This window comes from Salvelinus alpinus, chromosome 2 (genome assembly GCF_045679555.1).
Source record: "Salvelinus alpinus chromosome 2, SLU_Salpinus.1, whole genome shotgun sequence".
Classification (NCBI taxonomy): Eukaryota; Metazoa; Chordata; class Actinopteri; order Salmoniformes; family Salmonidae; genus Salvelinus; species Salvelinus alpinus.
The window spans coordinates 19,535,042-19,557,016 of NC_092087.1; the positions used below are offsets into that span (position 1 = coordinate 19,535,042).

Here is a 21,975-nt window from a genome sequence, read left to right on the forward strand (position 1 = left end):
CACACACACACACACACACACACACAGAGAGAGAGAGTGGGCGGTAGTATACTGGATATGTTATTCTCCAGCTCTTGGTCCACAGCGTGCTCTTGGCAGAGTCTTTCTCTCAAAGGACTGCAGTACAGTAATTCACTATAGTTTAGTGTAGCTGCAGCAGGGTTATGCAGCAGTTCCACTGTCCCCACAGACCTTCTGTGCTAAGACTAGTACCTCAACTGAACTTGTCAGCTGTGAAGCTGTGAGGCTGTGAGGCTTGCATGAGAGGTTACAAGGAATCATTTATAGCCATGGCTGAATACAAGCTTGAAAGACCAAGGTCATCATAATGAACATGAAAGTCCCTACCATAACTGTGAAGGTGTTGTATAGAACATCCCTGAATACAGAGATATACAGACCTCTAGCAAGGTCCTGGACATCTCTATAGAACTACAAGCAAAAGAGAGAATGTTAGCAAAAAGCCCCATCACCACGTCATCGTCCCCTTGATTAGAGACATAAACAGCGTTGAGCCCAAGAGACTAGCAAGTTCCCAGGAGAAGGGCCCTTACACACGAGCCATCAATGGCATGAGCAGCGATTGGTACTGTTATTGGGTCATTCCACCAATTCGGTGCCTTTTGAGAAAAATACTAAGTGCCTATTAAGTGCCAAATAAAGTAACAGGGTTGATCGTAACAGGGTTGACGATTTCTTCCAAAATCAGCCATAAATTCCCCTGTGACAGGGGGAATGGAAGATTGTTGTGTGCAACAGGGAGATGCAATTGAATGCAAGCTTCACCAAAAATGCAATTGTAAAACATTTCTAGCTGTCTATCTATGGGTAACAGGGTTGATGTTGTGTTATGCTCGACACGCTCAGTTTTCCACCACAAAACACCAGAAAATGGCAAAGAAATTGTAGAACCAGCTCACCTGCATTTACTCAATGATTGTTCAATGTTTCTTAAAAACAATTTTAAATTAAAAAAGGAATAGTTTAAACATATTAAAACAAGAGTTCAGTTCACGTAACAGGGTTGACCTTAAAATGAGGGACAGACATAAATGAATCTCTATTTATTTCATGTGATTCATCTTCAGAAATGACTTTTTAACTAGGGCTTTACAATGATGGTGAACCTTGGATACATTTTGGAATGATGTCTTCCTAGAAGTGACACGGTTGACAGAGCTTTAGAAGGCCTTTGTTCATATGAACATTTAGATGTATTCATTTCTCCATGTCGTCTGTACTGAAGGGAGATTCATTTAACATAACAAGCTTTTAAAATTCAATATTGGTGCACAATATCTACCTAAAATACAAAAAGGCCCTTATTTCATGGAACGACCATATTGCGACTGCGACTGTACCTCTTGCTGTCCTTCAGAAACTCTCCCCCTCTCCGCCAGGAGATGGAGGCCCTAGGGGACGCATGGGGACGGCACTCCATTATCACCTCCCCCCCTCTCTGGATCAGCATGGACTTCTTCACAAGACTCTTGGAGAAGTCGGGTGCAGAGGCTGCATGGGGAACAGAACAAACCCTGTTGAAACCATTCTGTTCTCTTTGACGAGGCAGTGGCACAGCAGCTAGCTACCGTATGTATGCATCAGCCAAACTGTCAAACGCATCATAGTCAATTATACAAATGTAATTTCATGAAAAACCACTGGCTGATTTTCTTTATCAAGTAATTATGTAAATGTAGCTAAAAACCATGGCTCAGCTGATATTCACTTTCTGTTCATTTCTACTGACAGCGTTAGTACATGTCTTGACCTTGCTGTGTCTCTGGCTTCAGCTTTTTAAAAGAAGACAAAACAAATACTTCAGACTAGAGTTATCCAGACATACTTACCTACAACCTTGAGTTCAGCGCTGGCATAGATGGCTCCATGTTCGTTCTCTGCCAGGCACTGGTACATCCCAGAGTCCAACAGGTTAATCCTGGATACGGCCAATCGTCCACCTTCTAAAAGTATCCTGTCCTGGTAACAAGAGAGATACACCCTCAATAACACATCTCAGTATAGGATGTGTGATGAAACTCCAATTATAAACTGAGTGGTTCAAGCCCTGAATGCTGATTGGCTGACAGCCGTGGTATATCACGGGTATGACAAAACATGTATTTTTACTGCTAAGATTACGTTGGTAGCCCGTTTATAATAGCAATAAGGCACTTCGGGGGTTTGTGATATATCGCCAATATACCACGGCTAAGGGCTGTGTCCAGGCACCATATACAATACTTCCTCGGGCCTTGTTGCTTAAATATACAGTACCAGTCAAAAGTTTAGACACCTACTCACTCAAGGGTTTTTCTTTATTTTTACAATTTTCTACATTGTAGAATAATAGTGAAGACATCAAAACTGTGAAATGACACATATGGAATCATGTAGTAAGCAAAAAAGTGTTAAAGATTCTTCAAAGTAGCCACCCTTTGCCTTGATGACAGCTTTGCACACTCTTGGCATTCTCTCAACCAGCTTCACCTGGAATGCTTTTCCAATAGTCTTGAAGGAGTTTCACACATATGCTGAGTACTTGTTGGCTGCTTTTCCTTCACTCTGCGGTCCAACTCATCCCAAACAATCTAAATTGGGTTGAGGTCAGGTGATTGTGGTGGCCAGTGCCCAGACTCACAAAACAATTCTTACACAAAAACTTAAGAAGCTGCTTAAGACAAAAATAAGAAGTTCATAAGATAATTCGTAAGTGCAATTCCTCAACAATTTCTTAAGAATTAATGATTTTCTTACAAACTCCTCAAATATCTTCCTACGATCTTTGTTGCTTGGCAACCGATATCATGTTAGCAAATTTCCAACTGAGATTATTATTCTAAAACATGTTCTTGGGTTTAAAATAATAAATACTGAAACTTTCAGATGAAGTTTGTGTGAATGTTCAATTGCTTTCATGAGCTTTTTCTCTCACTGTTCTGAGTTTAAGACAAGGGTTTAGCCATCTTGGAATTTAAAGAACATTTCCAATACCTTAATTTTGAAGAATCTAATTTCTTCTTAACTTTTTGCTTAAGGAGAAACATAAGAAATACCGCAAGAGAATTTCCAATAACCTTTTGGAGGAATAGCAACTTAGCTTAACTTTCTCCTTTAGTTTATAGTTATGAAGAAATGTCTTCTTAACTGCCATTTTTTCCTTAAGAAGGTTTGTGAATCTGGCCCCAGGTATCTGATGCAGCACTCCATCACTCTCCTTCTTGGTCAAATAGCCCGTACACAGCCTGGAGGTGTGTTTTGGGACAATGTCCTGTTGAAAAACAAATGATAGTCCCACTAAGCACACACATGGGACACAGGGAACCACACGCAGAGATCATACGTTCACCTACTCCGCATCTCACAAAGACACAGCGGTTGGAACAAAAAAATCTAAAATTTGGACTGATTTACACCGGTCTAATGTCCATTGCTCATGTTTCTTGGCTCAAGCAAGTCTCTTCTTCTTATTGGTGTCCTTTAGTAGTGGTTTCTTTGCAGCAATTCAACCATGAAGGCCTGATTCATGCAGTCTTCTCTGAACAGTTGATGATGAGATGTGTCTGTTACATGAACTCCATTAAGCATGTATTTGGGCTGCAATTTCTGAGGCTGTTGACTCCAAAGAACTTATCCTCTGCAGCAGAGGTAACTCTGGGTCTACCTTTCCTGTGGCAGTTATCATGAGAGCCAGTTTCATCATAGCGCTTGAAAGTTCTTGAAATTTTCCTTAAAGTAATGATGGACTGTCGTTTCTCTTTGCTTATTTGAGCTTTTACCAAATGGGGCTCTCTTCTGTATACCACCCCTACCTTGTTACAACACAACTGATTGGCTCAAACGCATTAAGAAGAAAAGAAATGACACAAATTAACAAGAAACACCTGTTAATTGAAATGCATTCCAGGTGACTACCTCATGAAGCTGGTTGAGAGAATGCCAAGAGTGCGCAAAGCTGTCATCAAGGCAAAGGGTGGCTACTTTGAAGAATCTCCTAACTCAAATCTATTTTGATTTGTTTAACACTTTCTTGGTTACTAAATCATGTGTCTTCACTATTACTCTACAATGTAGAAAATAGTAAAAATAAAGAAAAACCCTTGAATGAGTATAAGTGCCCAAACGTTTGAGTTTGACTGGTACTGCACACTGAGTATAGAAAACATTAACATAGAATGACCAGGTAAATCCAGGTGAAAGCTATGATCCTCTATCGATGTCACGTGTTAAATCCACTTCAATCAGTGTAGATGAAAGGGTGGAGACAGGTTAAAGAAGGATTTATAAGCAATTGAGAAAATGTAGACATGGATTGTGTATGTGTGCCTTTCAGAGGGTGAATGGGCAAGACTAAATATTTAAGTGCCTTTGAACGGAGTATGGTGACAGGTGCCAGGCGCAGCGGTTTGTGTTAAGAACTACAAGGCTGCTGGGTTTTTCACGCTCAAAAGTTTCCTGTGTGTATCAGTTTTTTATGCCCTGTAATATCTCTGATGATTGTAATATCTCTGCTGATTGTGTGTGACCTTTGCAGAAAACTTTGATGGGTAGACTTTTGAAATAAAAATTGGCTTAATGTTTGATCTCATGTCTTTGATCTGAGATTAAAAGGGGTCTTAAGATGGTTAGACTAGTTCTTAATGGGATTGCACAATTACACATTCAAATTCTGTAGTCATTCTCACCTCCAACACCAAGGGCTCCCCGTTCTTCAGCCATCTGTATACGGGTTTAGGTTTACCGCTCGCCCTACACTCCCACTGAAGATTAGCCTCGATAGCCATATGAGCATCTTTTAACGTCTGGACCCAGTGCAGATGTTCAACATCTGTAGAATAAATATCACAATTTAGTTTCAAAATGTCAGCATCTATATTGACTTTTCTAATGCAAAACTTGTCTTTATTGGCCTAAATCATTCAATAATTAATGGCACAAAGAATAGCTGTATGGTAGAGCTGAAAGCTGCCCTAAGCTTGGGATGCAATTTGAATATTTCTCTAAGGACCAACTGGGTTGTGGCAGTGTTCAAGTTGGCAAGACAACGACTTAGCCACTTCAGAATGACTAAACATAAAGGTTAATTGGTACACATTAATTCCAGATTATCCTGTCTTTATAATGCCCTTTCATAGAGTGAGCAAAAGGTTTTCCAGGCCTGACTTATGACCATAATTTATGGATCAGATATTTTAATTAGACTTGCTTAGCTAAACATTGACAAAGGACACATAAAAGCATTAGCATTCAAACAATGTGTTAGTTATTATTAGTTATATTTAATGTTAAGAATTTAAAGTTGAAAACAACTTATTGCTTTTAATCGATTTATTATTATATTAAGAAGCAGCTACAAGGATGGGAAATAAAGTTAAAGGTCCTGAACAGTAATTCTGAATCCCATGTAAAATAGACTTTTGAGTGACTAAAATATCCCCCATAGTATTTGTTTTGTTTAGAAATGAGCAATATTTCATTTTTTCTCTCTCATGGGTAACTACCAGGAAGTTTGAAAAGACAGGCTGAGTGGGCAGGGAGCTTATATTCATGATTTATCTGAAGTTGGAGACTTATTTCCCTCACCAACTTTAAACATCAACTATCTGAGCAGCTAACCGATTGTTGCAGCTGTACATAGTCCATCTGTAAATAGCCCACCCAATCTACCTACCTCATCCCCATACTGTTTTTATTTTATTTACTTTTCTGCTCTTTTATGATGTGCAAGTATCTCTACTTGCACATCATCATCTGCTCATTTATCACTCCAATGTTAATTTGCTAAATTGTAATTATTCGCTCCTATGGCCTATTTATTGCCTACCTCCTCATGCATTTTGCACACACTGTATATAGACTTTCTTTTTTCTACTGTGTCATTGACTTGTTTATTGTGTTATTGGCTTGTTTATTGTTTACTCCATGTGTAACTCTGTGTTGTTGTCTGTGTCACACTGCTTTGCTTTATCTTGGCCAGGTCGCAGTTCTCAACTAGCCTACCTGGTTAAATAAAGGTGAAGTTTTAATTTTTTATTATCCTTGAACGACAGCTCTTTGAAACGCCTATGTCAAGCAACTTGGACGCAGTGTTGCAGCAAAATAATCTCAAGCTAATTTGGTGATACACAAAGCAAGTCAAACAACATAGAAATTGCATCAATGATGTCAAAAATGTTTTATACATCTCCCTTTTGTCTCTTGTGATGTGGTTTACGGCAGCGCTGATGGGTGGGTTGACTTAAACTGCGGAGTTTTGAACTACCCTCCCCCCATTTGTTTCATGCTGGCTGAAGACCTAGATAGCTAGCACCAGACACAGACGAAAGGGGACACATCTTTGTCATAGATGAATAGGGTAAACTTTTAATTCGATTTGCTGACACCCTACGGTCAAATTTTGACATCAGTGGAGTAGCTATCTAGCTATATATAACCACGCTCCTCTGCAAACACGCCTTCTCCGATGTTGGTTACAAGGCGTTACTTATTTAAATTAGGTACGAGAATATCATCTTACCACTGCTGTATTAAAATGAGAGGGTTAAGGTGATGTTACGGTATCCCCTTAATCCAGCCTCCTGAATCCAAGTGTTTGACAGGGGGGTGGGGTCCAGTAACTTTATGATCAAACTTTATCAATGTAGAAGCAAAAGTCATTTTTCATACTTTGGTCATCATACTTTGATCTGGTTTCATCCAAATATCATCCAATTTCATGAAAAACATGATTTGGACTGTTCATAACCTTCTGTACAGTTCAATTCATTATCCAATATTACAAAAGCAACATACAACTGTTAATTTATAGACATTGTGAGCGATCATACTCTGGAATAGGAGTTGCCCTTTGGCGATGTTTTTTCCTCTGGAGTTCTCTGCAACACACTCATATGCACCAGCATCCTCCGGTCTGAAATATGGTATTTCCAGGACCCCGTTGGAATGGTTGATTTTCATCTTGCCAGGGAGGGGATTCCCATCTGTTCTCCTCCATGTGATGGCAGGCACTGGGCTGGAGAGGTCAGGTAGTAAAGTTCACCACAACCACATGCTTGATACTGACACTTAGTATTAAGACATTAGCTGCCAGACATAGATACAGTGCCTAATGAAAGTCTACACACCACTTGCACAGTCTTCACATTTTGCACATTTTACAGTCAAATCTAAAAAGGGATTACATTAGATGTTTCCCCTACAGATCTATACAACCTACTCTACATTTTCAAAGTGAAAGAAAGATATAGAACATTTTCCAAACTAATAATAATTTAAAACATTTAAATATCTTGATGTCTTCACACCCCAGAGTTAATACTTGGTGGAGGCACCTTTGGCAGCTGTGAATCATTTGAAATAATATTCTGCTTTCACAACTCTTAGGGGAATATACTGCATGTCCATTGTTTTTGTAAAAATTGCTCATGTTCAGTACATTTGGTTGGGAATCATTGATAGACAGCAATATTCAAATTGTGTCTCTGATTTTCAAGCAGATTTAACTCAGGACTGAGACTAGACCACTCAGAAACACTCAACACCTGATGCTCCCTGTCACCAGCAGGGACTGGGGAGTTTGTTAGGATCAAAATAAATATGTAAGCAGCAAAGCCCTGGTAAAACTGTTGAGGAAAACCTGCCACAGTCTTTTGAAAACCTAACCCTGGGATAGAGTTGTATTTTTCTGTGGGACAATTACACAAATTATAATGCCAAAAACACACCAGAATGGCTTTCTAAGAGGTGTTGAGTGTTCCTGAATGGTCCAGTCTCTGTCCTGACTTATATCGGCTTAACAAATCACAGACAAGGTCCAAATATTGCTGTCCATCAACGATCCAACCAAATTTACTGAGCTTGAGCAATTTTGACAAAAACCATGGATAAGTTGTGCCAGGTTGGTAATCTTATTCAAAATGATTCACAGCTGTAATGGCTGCCAAAGGTGTTTCCACCTAGTATTAAGTGTGGCGTGTGAAGACATGTGCAATCAGGACATCCTAATTCTGTATTTCTTAGTAATGTCTAAATGTTTCTATCATTTTTCATTCACTTTGAAAATGTGGAGCAGGTTGTGTAGATCAATAGGGAAAACAATACATTTTTAGATGTAATTTTAAGGCAGAAAAATGTGAAGACTGTGCAAGGGGTGTGTATACTTTCACTAACAACAATATCTAACAGTGGTGTGTGCCATGGGATATGTGTGCCATCTCTGACCATGACTAACAGAGGACATTCTCAGAATATTAAATTCCATATGCAGACTACGTGATGCTGCTACAGTGTTCTAGATAATGATCCCAGTTGAGACCTACTTTCCTAAGGCGAAGCATTCCAGTTTCACTGATGATCCTTTGGTGACATGAAGACTTTCTGGGAACTGAACTTCGATCTTTGGCTCATACTCTGCCATTACAGCTGTGTGAGGTGGAAGAAAATCACATTCATTCAAACCAAGTGAACATTGTGTTCTATAATTCTAATTAAATGCAAGACCTGTGGCACAGGACAGGATGGTAGAGGGCAAGCCTGCATGTTGATATGCTTTAGAGCAATACTTTGTTCAGGGGTTGTATGACTTTGGATAACATCTCTGCTCCAGCTCAAATCTTAAGTGGCACACACTGTATAATCAGCAGTAATGAGGTAGAGGTGAATCTCCATGTGCAGAAGTTTGTGTGCATGTGCGTCTGCATGTATGTATGTATGTATGTATGTGTGTATGTGTGTATGTGTGTATGTGTGTATGTGTGTATGTGTGTATGTGTGTATGTGTGTGTGTGTGTGTGTGTGTGTATGTGTGTGTGTGTGTGTGTGTGTGTGTGGCTGCACTCGGCATATGTAAATGTTTAAACGTTTCTTTTCATGCAGAGAGAGAGAGAGAGAGAGTTTCAGACCCACAGCTCTGTAGAGTATGAATACTGCACAACCCACTCCTGAGCAGCAGAAAAACAAACAGACGACTGCTTTTATCTCCTTAGCTTTCACTCCCCGCAACGGCACAGGCAAGTTCAGCGTGCAGGATAAGCAGGAGCCAGTGGAGCATGCTTACCATCCCTGCGCAGCTCCACGGGGGTGGGCGAGCTGTAAACGGTGGCGTTGGTCATCATGTTCCTCACCACACACGTGTAGTTCCCCACATCGGAGGCCTCCACTTTGGCAATGTACAGGTTGCCTGTACTCTGGGAGACGAAGCGACGGGTATCCTGCAGCAGGAACCTTGGGCGTCCGTTGAAAACCCATGAGTATTTGATCTCTGCAGAGGAAGAGCACAGACAGCAACCGCATAGGATCGTGGGTATTGACAAAGGAAGAGATACATGTTCCAATGACATTCCAAAATCTGCCAGTGTGGTAAAACTAAGAATAGACAAGAGATCAGGTTAAATTCGTGTACCTGTACTGTAGCTATAAAAAAGGTGGACACACAGTAGCTGAGTACAGTTTTCAAATTATAATATCAATGAAACATTGCACTTAGTGTGAGGTGCCAGATATTCCCATACCAGATATGTGCAAACAGTTAATAATTCAATAATGCATCATTCAAATTGTTATGCTTAACATGGCTGAACCTTGCCCTTTTCACATCTCTAAGCATCCCAGAGAGTAAGCAGAGATTTGGATACGCTATTGAATTACATGTTCAGTTAGCATCACATATTAATGGTCAGTATTTAGCGGTCAGAATTAAGGGTCAGTGCCACAGGCTTGTGCAGATCAAACAGAGGAGTAAGTTCAAAAACATTATCGAGAGAGAGAGAGAGAGAAAGAAAGATGAGAGATGAGAGAGAAAGAGAGATGAAGAGACAGCGACCAAGTTAGAGAGAGAGAGAGAGACAGAGACAGAGACGGAGACAGAGCGAGAGAGAGAGAGAGAGAGAGGAGGAGAAGGGGGCATGTAGCAGCGGGATCTGAAGAAATTAATGTGAAATTAAAAGCTTGTTATTAGAGGTGTGAGGGACAGGGGGGGTGGGATGGGCTGGGGTATTAAAGCCCCTCTGTGATCAGAAACACATTACATCCTGCAGTCAGTCTTTTGACTGGACAGTAAAACATCCCATTGCTTCCTACTGGGAAACAGTGAATTAAAATCATCAGTGGTTCTGCTTACGGGTTGTGGTCTCACAACAACAGATGACTCGCAGGCACATAATCCTATGTTCTCGGACAGAATTTAACTCTGAACACAGACCATTATAGACCACATAATACTGAACACAGACTGTTTTAGACCACATAACACTGATTGATCAAAGTTGCATCAAATGACATGTATTCTTTCTATGTATATAGGTAAATGTATTTCTGTACAAGCATTAACTTGCATTCATTTGGATTGACATTACTGCAACTTATGGCAGAAAACAAAAAAACATGTTTGCTTGGATTAGGTTCTACTTCTCAGAGTAAAAACTCTACGGACACTATGAAAGATTAACCAAGTTTATTCTTCCCAGAGGATCAATACAGCTGCACTGATATTTAACCCTTCCTCCTAGGCGGAGTCTCCTCCTACACATCTGAACAGCCAAAGCATCTCTGTTGCTAGACAGAACCTTAGTGATATCTGTTCTTCCTCACTTCATCTGACCTGACCTCTACCCCAAAGTGTTCACTCCTCTTATCAATGCCTGCCACATGAGATCATTTTCCCTGTACTCAGCACATTCCAAACTTAATTGCACCGACTATATACCTTCCTCCTACAGATAACCATTAACTTCTGGTGTAGACCCTCTAAACCATAGCACTCAATATTTCAATAGGATACCTGATAATTAACCCTATCCCAAGTTTAGGAGTAAGTACCCAGAATCCATCAATCTAAAATCCACAGCGTTGTTTTCCAATTGAAGCGTTGATTCATTTAGCAAACACTCTTATCGAAAGCAACTTACAGCAAGTGCATACATTTCCATACTGGCCCCCAGTGGGAATTGAACACACAACCCTGGCGTTGCAAGCACCATGCTCAACCAACTGAGCCACACGGGACGTCCTTTCAAATCCACCTGAAGACAGCAGCACTGTGTAACAAAATCCAATAAAATGTGTGACAATGGTCTATCTGGGGAAAAAAGCTTGAAAATGTCAAATAAAGAGATGAAGGCATTTTGGGAAAAGGAGGGCAAATTGCAGAACGGTACAGTTCGAATCCCTTGTGGCCATTGATTCATTTAGAAACAGAGTGGGGAAATGCTGGTGCACTGGTGTGAAAGTGTACTGGTGGCGCGGAATGGCTGCGGGATTGCGGGACACTTTGAGACTCTGCTAATCAGCACCACACAGACACGGAGCAGACTCACAGCTGTGCCACGGGATAACGCCCCCCCTCCCCAGACACACCAGCCACCAGGAGCCTTTATTACCCACATATACCCAGGCTACACTGAAAAAACCTGCCATTAGGAAGTAGAGCACCGGAGGCTTTACAGATGACAGCATGGTCGCGGCTCACATGGGGGAAAGTCAGCTTGAGGCCATGACGTGTGAGGGTATAAACTATGGATGTGAAGGTATGAGTTTGGGGAGCGTTCACCTAGAGGAGTGGTGCTGCTACAGTCCAGTAGAAATGATAATAATAGCCAGTCCCACAGGACAGGAAGAGAGAGGAAACAGGATATGAAAAGACTGAAAGACAGAGTAGTGAGAAGAAATAGTAGGCATGAGTACAAAAACGTTTAACAGTGTCGGGGAAAGATAGTGGGTATGACAATGAGGAACAATAAGATGTGCAGGGTGTGACTGAGAGTGAAGCAGCATAGAGTCTGTGAGCTTTGAGGATACAAAGCATTATAGTACCTCCATGATGGGGTGGAGGCCCACACAGTAGCACCACTGCCTGGCCTTCTCTCACTGACACTGTGTTCCTGGGCTTTCTGCTGAAATTCTGTAGATCTGTGAGGAGGCAAAGACAAAAGGGCTTTGATTAGTTTCAGACTTCTATAGTACAACAGCCTCTACAGTGCAGTGATATTCTGGAGAGGGCATTTTCATATTGAAGACCGTTTTCCTCTCTATGCACTTTTATTATACCTCATCCACTTTAGTTCCCTGCTGATACCAACAGTGACGTGTGAACAGGGAGAGGCGTAAATACCTTCCTCTAAACTGGATTTACAGATCACTTTCACTTTTCATTAAATGCTGCTGCCTTATAAGGAAAAACAAACAGCACTAGGGACCACAAACCTTTGAAAATATCATCCAAATCCCAAGAGGGGACAGGCAAATATCAAGAATAATAAAGTCATAACTCATCTCATCCAAGGCTTATCACCATTTAAATGAAAAGATCAAGTATGAACCCCCTACCTGCATGAATATAACAGCCCCCTACCACCTGCGATTGGTTATAATTTTCCCTAATGTAATGGGTTAGATTGGTTAATTAGCTAAGACTGGCAGTAAACCTGCGTTGTAAAGTGAAACAATATAAATCAATGTTCTACTGACACATGAACAGCCAACCAGGTCTACCAATTAAAGATGGGACAACGATAAACAAGCAATCAGCAAGGAAGATCATCTCAGTGGACTTTTATAACTGGGTTACTCGGAGTATCATCTCCAGAGATGTGAATATGCTGATGGATTTTTAGGATAACTTTAGTCTAAAATGATCTATCTTTTCACAAGCTATAGAGGGAGTGAATTTCAACAGTGCATTTGAGTGAGAGGAAGAGAAAAGTAGCCTTCTGTTGTTGAAATGCTCCAGACGATGTGATCCTCAGGGTGTAACATTAAGCCAGTGTTAAAACCATGCTACGATTCAGACTTACACTAATCACTCATGGAGCTGCAGGCTTAGTGCATGTCAACATGGCAATTACCCCCAATAATGTCTCTTTTCAAATTAAACCACAGAATGAGAGGAAAAACACTTTTTGTGTTCGTAACCTGAATGATTCGCTTATGCTGTACTCAATTGTATGTCAAATCACAGGAAATCGCGCCTTCATTCGATGAGAAACAGAATGTGTCTAAGAAGGAGTAGTGGTCTAAAAATGCACTTGAATTGTTGTTTGTATTGGACTAGATGTACTCACATGCAAACTGCACCTTGGCCTCCCTGCTGACGATGGTTCCAAAGGTATTGGTAGCGATACACTGGTAAACCCCCCCATGATGTGTTGCATGAGGGTTATTGATCAACAGGTTTCCTTCAACCAGGTTATAGTTCAAATCCATGTCAATATCTCTCCCATCAACCTTCCATCTGTAGAGCAACACACACAAACACAATTATTCATCACTATCATAATTCTATATAACTGATGGAGTTTAGAAAATGGAGACAATATACACCAAAAGGATAAAACAGCCTTCTCAGTTGAAGATAGAGGGGAAAAAGAGGAAATGTATGAAAAGTTAAAGGGACAAACACCTACTTATAATATGGGGCTGGGTTTCCCTTTGCTTTACAATTGATGAACACCTTGTTGTCCTCAAAGCTCAAGGGTAAAATGCTGTCACTTGGTTCTTGACTGAAGACGGGTCCATGGCGGGTGTTTCTCTCTGAGTGAAAGAGCACAACTGTTTTAGTTTTACCTTGCTGTTGACAACTATGCCTGAATGGTAAAAGCAATACCGAGGAGAATTACTGAGGCCAAATGATAAGTTGTATGAACCTATACCCAATTATGTGCCAAATCGTTTCATTATACATACAGTAGTCTTAGGCAACAGGAATAGCCCACAGTGTTGACATGAGCGAGGACAAATACTACACTGACACAAGAGGCCAATGAACTGATTACATTCTCTACACCCTGTAGCTCTGCATGCATATTATGACTCTTCAGTTTACAGAACACACAGACATATCCTAGTGTTTTCCTTCTTTCCATTTGAATTCTAACCAACGTGCAGTCTGTTGTTGGCATACCCATGGCACGCATGGCAGCTCAGTCAGGTCTGTTGTTGGCATACCCATGGCACGCATGGCAGCTCAGTCAGGTCTGTTGTTGGCATACCCATGGCACGCATGGCAGCTCAGTCAGGTCTGTTGTTGGCATACCCATGGCACGCATGGCAGCTCAGTCAGGTCTGTTGTTTCGGTAAGCTGTAGCCAACATACCAATTCAACAGAGTAATTACCACATGTTAATCTAATTAACTCCACTGAAATGTAGCTATCATTCCCACAATGGGTAAAGTCCCTTCCAACAGAACTAACGGTATTCACTATTCATACAGTAGGCTAGAGTATCCCAGCGTAGAGACATACAGTAGGCTAGAGTATCCCAGTGTAGAGACACAGTAGGCTACAGTATCCCGGTGTAGAGCCATACAGTAGGCTAGAGTATCCTGGTGTAGAGACATACAGTAGGCTACAGTATCCTGGTGTTGAGACATACAGTAGGCTACAGTATCCTGGTGTTGAGACATACAGTAGACTACAGTATCCTGGTGTTGAGACATACAGTAGACTACAGTATCCTGGTGTAGAGACATACAGTAGGCTAGAGTATCCTGGTGTTGAGACATACAGTAGGCTACAGTATCCCGGTGGTGTAGAGACATACAGTAGGCTACAGTATCCTGGTGTAGAGACATACAGTAGGCTACAGTATCCTGGTGTAGAGACATACAGTAGGCTACAGTATCCTGATGTTGAGACATACAGTAGGCTACAGTATCCTGGTGTTGAGACATACAGTAGGCTACAGTATCCTGGTGTTGAGACATACAGTAGGCTACAGTATCCTGGTGTTGAGACATACAGTAGGCTACAGTATCCTGGTGTTGAGACATACAGTAGGCTACAGTATCCTGGTGTAGAGACATACAGTAGGCTACAGTATCCTGGTGTAGAGACATACAGTAGGCTACAGTATCCTGGTGTAGAGACATACAGTAGGCTACAGTATCCTGGTGTTGAGACATACAGTAGGCTACAGTATCCTGGTGTTGAGACATACAGTAGGCTACAGTATCCTGGTGTTGAGACATACAGTAGGGTACACTATCCTGGTGTTGAGACATACAGTAGGCTACAGTATCCTGGTGTTGAGACATACAGTAGGCTACAGTATCCTGGTGTAGAGACATACAGTAGGCTACAGTATCCTGGTGTAGAGACATACAGTAGGCTACACTATCCTGGTGTTGAGACATACAGTAGGCTACAGTATCCTGGTGTTGAGACATACAGTAGGCTACAGTATCCTGGTGTTGAGACATACAGTAGGATACAGTATCCTGGTGTAGAGACATACAGTAGGCTACAGTATCCTGGTGTAGAGACATACAGTAGGCTACAGTATCCTGGTGTTGAGACATACAGTAGGCTACAGTATCCTGGTGTTGAGACATACAGTAGGCTACAGTATCCTGGTGTTGAGACATACAGTAGGCTACAGTATCCTGGTGTTGAGACATACAGTAGGCTACAGTATCCTGGTGTTGAGACATACAGTAGGGTACACTATCCTGGTGTTGAGACATACAGTAGGCTACAGTATCCTGGTGTTGAGACATACAGTAGGCTACAGTATCCTGGTGTTGAGACATACAGTAGGCTACAGTATCCTGGTGTTGAGACATACAGTAGGCTACAGTATCCTGGTGTTGAGACATACAGTAGGGTACACTATCCTGGTGTTGAGACATACAGTAGGCTACACTATCCTGGTGTTGAGACATACAGTAGGCTACAGTATCCTGGTGTTGAGACATACAGTAGGCTACAGTATCCTGGTGTTGAGACATACAGTAGGCTACAGTATCCTGGTGTTGAGACATACAGTAGGCTACAGTATCCTGGTGTTGAGACATACAGTAGGCTACAGTATCCTGGTGTTGAGACATACAGTAGGCTACAGTATCCTGGTGTTGAGACATACAGTAGGCTACAGTATCCTGGTGTTGAGACATACAGTAGGGTACACTATCCTGGTGTTGAGACATACAGTAGGCTACAGTATCCTGGTGTTGAGACATACAGTAGGGTACACTATCCTGGTGTAGAGACATACAGTAGGCTACAGTATCCTGGTGTTGAGACATACAGTAGGCTACAGTATCCTGGTGTTGAGACATACAGTAGGCTACACTATCCTGGTGTTGAGACATACAGTAGGCTACAGTATCCTGGTGTTGAGACATACAGTAGGCTACAGTATCCTGGTGTTGAGACATACAGTAGGCTACAGTATCCTGGTGTTGAGACATACAGTAGGCTACAGTATCCTGGTGTTGAGACATACAGTAGGCTACAGTATCCTGGTGTTGAGACATACAGTAGGGTACACTATCCTGGTGTTGAGACATACAGTAGGGTACACTATCCTGGTGTTGAGACATACAGTAGGCTACAGTATCCTGGTGTTGAGACATACAGTAGGGTACACTATCCTGGTGTTGAGACATACAGTAGGGTACACTATCCTGGTGTTGAGACATACAGTAGGCTACAGTATCCTGGTGTTGAGACATACAGTAGGGTACACTATCCTGGTGTTGAGACATACAGTAGGCTACAGTATCCTGGTGTTGAGACATACAGTAGGCTACAGTATCCTGGTGTTGAGACATACAGTAGGCTACAGTATCCTGGTGTTGAGACATACAGTAGGCTACAGTATCCTGGTGTTGAGACATACAGTAGGCTACACTATCCTGGTGTTGAGACATACAGTAGGCTACAGTATCCTGGTGTTGAGACATACAGTAGGCTACAGTATCCTGGTGTTGAGACATACAGTAGGCTACAGTATCCTGGTGTTGAGACATACAGTAGGCTACAGTATCCTGGTGTTGAGACATACAGTAGGCTACAGTATCCTGGTGTTGAGACATACAGTAGGGTACACTATCCTGGTGTTGAGACATACAGTAGGGTACACTATCCTGGTGTTGAGACATACAGTAGGCTACAGTATCCTGGTGTTGAGACATACAGTAGGCTACAGTATCCTGGTGTTGAGACATACAGTAGGCTACAGTATCCTGGTGTTGAGACATACAGTAGGGTACACTATCCTGGTGTTGAGACATACAGTAGGCTACAGTATCCTGGTGTTGAGACATACAGTAGGGTACACTATCCTGGTGTTGAGACATACAGTAGGCTACAGTATCCTGGTGTTGAGACATACAGTAGGGTACACTATCCTGGTGTTGAGACATACAGTAGGCTACAGTATCCTGGTGTAGAGACATACAGTAGGCTAGAGTATCCTGGTGTTGAGACATACAGTAGGCTACAGTATCCTGGTGTTGAGACATACAGTAGGGTACAGTATCCTGGTGGCTTTTCACAGCTACAGTCACATTTTTTTATGTCCCCTTTGAAAATCACCTGTTTTTTTTCTTGTTTTTTTCCCCATATGGTCTCTAACCTTGACGACTAGGACAAAGAGAAGTAGTCCCTCCCGCATCATCACCCTAATGAGAGTTTGGGGGAGAAGCATTGCCTAAGGTGAGGGCCTCCTTTCTTTTACCAGCCTCCAAGGGAGGTGCTTCATTTCCCAATGTGCTTTAAATGAAATAAATTAATGAACCTTTTATAGCTGGGCGATTCAACCTGGGAAAAGCTTCATGTAAGTTTGAGAGAAGTCACCCTGGCTTGCAGTCACCCTCCTCAAACTAAACATGCACACTGAATATCAATTATACATGCATGTATGTAAATGCAAGCTCAATGATGGGGAAAATACATAAACTTTGACTTCTTCACATTCCGTCACCCCCTCCTCCTCGTTCCGTCACCCCCTCCTCCTCGTTCCGTCACCCCCTCCTCCTCGTTCCGTCACCCCCTCCTCCTCGTTCCGTCACCCCCTCCTCCTCGTTCCGTCACCCCCTCCTCCTCGTTCCGTCACCCCCTCCTCCACGTTCCGTCACCCCCTCCTCCATATTCCGTCACCCCCTCCTCATTTTCTTATCCTCTCCTCATTCTGTTACCTCCTCCTCATTCTCTGTTTCCCTTTCCAGGCTGCCTAGATCCATAGGTGTCCCTGAGAAAGTGCTGACTTAAGACAAAATGCTAAATCAATGGAGATGGAAGAATAGAAAACAACACAATGGCCACCTGCTCCATATACTGTATAAATGTAAATACATTTGTCTGATGACTTGTAAACATTCGGCTTGACTTCCATTTATATCTGTCAGAAAGGTCTGTCAACTTCAAACCCCTCCTATTTCAGTAGATAGTTCATAATACGATAACAGTATTATGACATAACTGTGTGGGAGATACTCGGCTCTATTGAAACTCCAGAGCTCTGCCTTTACCAGGTCACTCTGGTGTATGGAAAAGGAATTCAGGTTAGCAATTGGGACCTTACAGTTAGTTGTGTGTTGAGTGTTTTGGCAGAGGGCGAGATATAGAAGGATAAGGAAGTGTTAATCCCATTGTACAAGGAGATAGAGTGCCAGTATAAAGTGAGACATATGACATGAAGAATGAGAAATACAACATAGATTAGCAGCATAGAAACCATTGTGAGTTCATCACAAACTCTACAACTTTCACTTCAAGTTTGACACATGATAAAAAACATTTTTTAACCAATGTTTAGAAACAGTATAATCTTTTCAGATTATATCATAAAAAGGACTGGTGGAGTTGTCACACATGCAGCTAACAAAAATATATGGAAATATCTGCTCTATCCAAAATTTATTAATTAATTGCAGCATTACCGCAAAAAATGGAAGAGGCAAGTGGAAGGAGGAGAAAGTAAGGAACTTGTCTGTCGGCCGTGTATTAAAGGCCAAAATTGGTTAAAGAAAATGGTGATAAATAAAAAAAAGTATACCAGTTTGATTTAAGGACAAAAAAATTGACAGCTGTGCCATACAGATTGCATAATACACTGCTCAAAAAAATAAAGGGAACACTTAAACAACACAATGTAACTCCAAGTCAATCACACTTCTGTGAAATCAAACTGTCCACTTAGGAAGCAACACTGATTGACAATAAATTGCACATGCTGTTGTGCAAATGGAATAGACAAAAGGTGGAAATTATAGGCAATTAGCAAGACACCCCCAATAAAGGAATGGTTCTGCAGGTGGTGACCACAGACCACTTCTCAGTTCCTATGCTTCCTGGCTGATGTTTTGGTCACTTTTGAATGCTGGCGGTGCTTTCACTCTAGTGGTAGCATGAGACGGAGTCTACAACCCACACAAGTGGCTCAGGTAGTGCAGCTCATCCAGGATGGCACATCAATGCGAGCTGTGGCAAGAAGGTTTGCTGTGTCTGTCAGCGTAGTGTTCAGAGCATGGTGGCGCCAGCAGGAGACAGGCCAGTACATCAGGAGACGTGGAGGAGGCCGTAGGAGGGCAACAACCCAGCAGCAGGACCGCTACCTCCGCCTTTGTGCAAGGAGGGGCACTGCCAGAGCCCTGCAAAATGACCTCCAGCAGGCCACAAATGTGCATGTGTCTGCTCAAACGGTCATAAACAGACTCCATGAGGGTGGTATGAGGGCCCGACGTCCACAGGTGGGGGTTGTACTTACAGCCCAACACCGTGCAGGACGTTTGGCATTTGCCAGAGAACACCAAGATTGGCAAATTCGCCACTGGCGCCCTGTGCTCTTCACAGATGAAAGCAGGTTCACACTGAGCACATGTGACAGACGTGACAGAGTCTGGAGACGCCGTGGAGAATGTTCTGCTGCCTGCAACATCCTCCAGCATGACCGGTTTGGCGGTGGGTCAGTCATGGTGTGGGGTGGCATTTCTTTGTGGGGCCGCACAGCCCTCCATGTGCTCGCCAGAGGTAGCCTGACTGCCATTAGGTACCGAGATGAGATCCTCAGACCCCTTGTGAGACCATATGCTGACACATGCACATTTGTGGCCTGCTGGAGGTCATTTTGCAGGGCTCTGGCAGTGCTCCTCCTTGCACAAAGGCGGAGGTAGCGGTCCTGCTGCTGGGTTGTTGCCCTCCTACGGCCTCCTTCACGTCTCCTGATGTACTGGCCTGTCTCCTGGTAGCGCCTCCATGCTCTGGACACTACGCTGACAGACACAGCAAACCTTCTTGCCACAGCTCGCAATTGATGTGCCATCCTGGATGAGCTGCACTACCTGAGCCACTTGTGTGGGTTGTAGACTCCGTTTCATGCTACCACTAGAGTGAAAGCACCGCCAGCATTCAAAAGTGACCAAAACATCAGCCAGGAAGCATAGGAACTGAGAAGTGGTCTGTGGTCACCACCTGCAGAACCACTCCTTTATTGGGGATGTCTTGCTAATTGCCTATAATTTCCACCTTTTGTCTATTCCATTTGCACAACAGCATGTGAAATTTATTGTCAATCAGTGTTGCTTCCTAAGTGGACAGTTTGATTTCACAGAAGTGTGATTGACTTGGAGTTACATTGTGTTGTTTAAGTGTTCCCTTTATTTTTGAGAGCAGTGTAGTTGGGAAGAGATTTTTGATGTACCGATTCCATGGCACATGGTTTATGAACTGACACACAAAACAACGGCGAATTCAAAATTGAGTTTTTCAATTTAAATTATACAAAAATCTTGCAACCAATAGAATGTTATATATATGGAGGCAACAACCATCCCAGCTCTGCAGATTTTGCTGCGAAGAGACAGAATCATTAGATCATTTGTTTTGGTACTGTCCATATCTAGCTTGTTTTTGGTCGCAGGTTCAGGAATGGCTGAAGAATTTACCTTGAGCTAACTCTGCAAATAGCACTACTGAGTGATTTAAAAAGTCATAGTCAATCGTTCAATTATATAACAATACTATTAGCAAAAATCTTTCATTTACAATCTGTAGAAACTTTGAGAATAGAAAGGTTCAGAACTTTTGTGAAACACAACAGCACAGTAGAAAAAATATATGGGAAATTGAAATCAAAACTGGATGGTCTTCAGAGATAGATTGGAGGGGTTGAGGGATTGGACTAAAAACAAACCTAAGATAACTAATTTAAAATATACTGTGTCTGTAAAATATATATATAGTATGTATAAGCTGGAAGTAGAAGCCTAAGTGTTGTTGTCCATTAGTTACTCCAATTAGGGGAGGGTTGTTAGGGTTAGGGGAAAATAATAAATATATATATATATATATATACACACACACACACACACAATAATAGTGGTAAACCTCTAACAGCATGCATCCTGGGTGAGAATGGAATGATACTTTTTGAAGAGATAAGGAAAGGACAAAACAGACATGCAAGAGATGAGTGTGCAGATCAGGTGTGGTATCAACGGCGACTTGGGGGCCATCTTACCAGCAAGGCAGTCCTTGAGTGACAGAAGGATTAACAGTTCCCATGGCAACAACATCTTCAATTTCCAAGGTCAAAGATTTTCTTTTCTCCCATCCAATTGCCAGTGAGAGTAGAATATTTCCTGTGTAAACTCTGCTCCTTTTAGCTGTGGAAGGAGAAAAGAGGAAATGGGCAATGCGGCAACAATCCTTTTGCAATATACACTGAGCCTGTTGAAAAACGGAACTGGAACTTGAGGAAAATCAGTGAGCCATTAACAATTCATTCATCTAATAAGCAGAGCCAAGACCCTGTGCCTGAGGGGCAGCTAGCAGCTGATCCATGGGAGCTGATATTTGGTGTATACATTCTGCTGCTACAATATCTCCCAGGAGCACAAGTCAAGGGAGCGAGAAAAAAGATTCAAGGCTTACAGCAGCAACCGATGAGCAGCACAGCCCCCCTGCCAAAGGCAATGTTTAGATTTCTCTCAAACTATTGTTGGTTCAACACATTTACACTGAAAATAATGTGAAGCATATACAGATCTGCATGCATTTCTCTCCCCATATATCAGTGAAAAGGATGTGCCGGGGAGGCGTTCGATGTGAGACTTTTAAAGGGCAGGGAATAAGACAGCATGGTGAGACATATTCAACTAAACTGCCCTCTATTGAGAGAACTAGAGAGAGAAATCCACATAGTGGAAAGGCATTCAATCCACTTCAAAACAGAGCAGACACAGACAGAGACGATATCC

The 21,975-nt window shown here is 42.1% G+C and overlaps 1 protein-coding gene across 2 annotated transcripts in view; it reads right to left on the reverse strand.

The window, feature by feature from the left end:
* Positions 1 to 21,975, reverse strand: part of LOC139556020 (contactin-4-like) — a 168,738-nt gene that overhangs the window by 18,488 nt on the left and 128,275 nt on the right. For both annotated transcript variants that reach the window (XM_071369487.1, XM_071369496.1), the window contains exons 2-11: positions 21,237 to 21,381; positions 13,398 to 13,524; positions 13,056 to 13,225; positions 11,809 to 11,904; positions 9,056 to 9,259; positions 8,319 to 8,421; positions 6,828 to 7,012; positions 4,686 to 4,828; positions 1,851 to 1,980; positions 1,362 to 1,512 (exon numbers count right to left, since the gene is read on the reverse strand). In XM_071369487.1, the coding sequence (XP_071225588.1) occupies positions 1,362 to 1,512; positions 1,851 to 1,980; positions 4,686 to 4,828; positions 6,828 to 7,012; positions 8,319 to 8,421; positions 9,056 to 9,259; positions 11,809 to 11,904; positions 13,056 to 13,225; positions 13,398 to 13,524; positions 21,237 to 21,291 (1,364 nt within the window). In that variant the 5' untranslated portion in view covers positions 21,292 to 21,381. The remainder of the gene's footprint in view (positions 1 to 1,361; positions 1,513 to 1,850; positions 1,981 to 4,685; positions 4,829 to 6,827; positions 7,013 to 8,318; positions 8,422 to 9,055; positions 9,260 to 11,808; positions 11,905 to 13,055; positions 13,226 to 13,397; positions 13,525 to 21,236; positions 21,382 to 21,975) is intronic.